The sequence below is a fragment of the Aureococcus anophagefferens genome, assembly GCF_000186865.1.
Source record: "Aureococcus anophagefferens unplaced genomic scaffold AURANscaffold_13, whole genome shotgun sequence".
NCBI classification, from domain to species: domain Eukaryota; class Pelagophyceae; order Pelagomonadales; family Pelagomonadaceae; genus Aureococcus; species Aureococcus anophagefferens.
In genome coordinates, this window is record NW_008705573.1 from 180,307 (window position 1) to 181,442 (window position 1,136).

Sequence of the window (1,136 nt, forward strand, 5' to 3'; positions counted from 1 at the left end):
CGTCGTAGCACGCGGTTTCGCCCGTGTGGTTCAGGAAGACGTCGACGGCGCCTTTGAGCTTCGACGCCGCCGACGGCGCCGCGGCGACGCGGCCGCAGGCGACGCGCACGGGGTTCGCGGGCATCGGGGCCACGAACGCCGACGCGTAGGGGTAGTCGAGCATGGCCAGCGTGCTCAGCGCGCCGTTGACGTAGGACGTCAGCCGGTCGCCGTCGACGGGGTCCGGCAGCGGCTCGCAGGTGCGGAAGGAGCGCGCCAGCGCGTCGCGGCCCTCCGCGGTCTTCGCCGCGGCCGCCAGCGCGGCGAGCGCGGCGCGCAGGTCCGCTTCGCACGCCGCGGAGCCGTAGGTCCCGTAGACCTCGAGCCCGGCGTCGAAGAACGGTCGCTCCTTGCCCTCGCCGGGGTACAGGTCCACGGGCGCCGACGCGGCGACCGCGCCGGCGGCGAGGTGCGGGTACTTGAGCATGAACCACGCGGCGAGCATGCCGCCGTAGGAACCGCCGAAGAGCACCGCGGGCCCGTCCGCGGCGCCCAGGATCTCGGACGACGTCGCGAGCACCAGGGCCATGTCGGCCAGCGCCTGTTCGACGGTCAGGAACGCGAGCTCGTCGCTGCCGTAGCTCGCGTTGCCGAACGGAAGCGAGCTCCCGTAGTAGCGGTGCTCGAGGAAGGCGACGGACGCGTTGAGCTTCGGCGCGAGCTCGAACATGAGGCCACCGGAGTTGCCGTAAAAGTCCTCGATGGCGCCCTCGTTGCCAAAGTACATGAGCAGCGGGCCGCCGGGGCGGTGCCAGGCATCGTGGACCAGCAGCTTCTGGGAGAACGTGCGCGTCTCGTCGAAGCGGAAGTGGTCGAGTTGCTGCGTCACATAGGCGACCGTCGGCTCCGGCGGCGACTTCAGCGCCTGCGCCAGGGGTAGCAGAGCGGCGACCATGGGCAGCATCGCGGAGACCATAAGGCACTCAAAAGTTCAAGGTGCGGGCGTTTCTTCGCCTCTGTGAATAATGATGGCCATGGGGCTGCCATAAAAAAAGGATGGACGCGGCGCTCGCGGCGCTGGGCGACGACCTGCCCGCGCTGAGGGCCTTGCGCGAGACGCTGGACCGGCGCATCGCCGTGCTCGAGGCCCGGGCCGC

The 1,136-nt window shown here is 70.6% G+C and overlaps 1 protein-coding gene across 1 annotated transcript; it reads right to left on the reverse strand.

The window, feature by feature from the left end:
* Nucleotide 1: 1 nt before the first annotated feature.
* AURANDRAFT_28266 (hypothetical protein) lies at nt 2-934 on the reverse strand (the record flags this gene model as incomplete). The annotated part of the gene is made up of 1 exon (XM_009040131.1): nt 2-934. A coding segment is annotated over one exon (933 nt), but the record flags the coding sequence as incomplete, so codon positions are not given.
* Between the last annotated feature and the right edge of the window lie 202 nt (nt 935-1,136).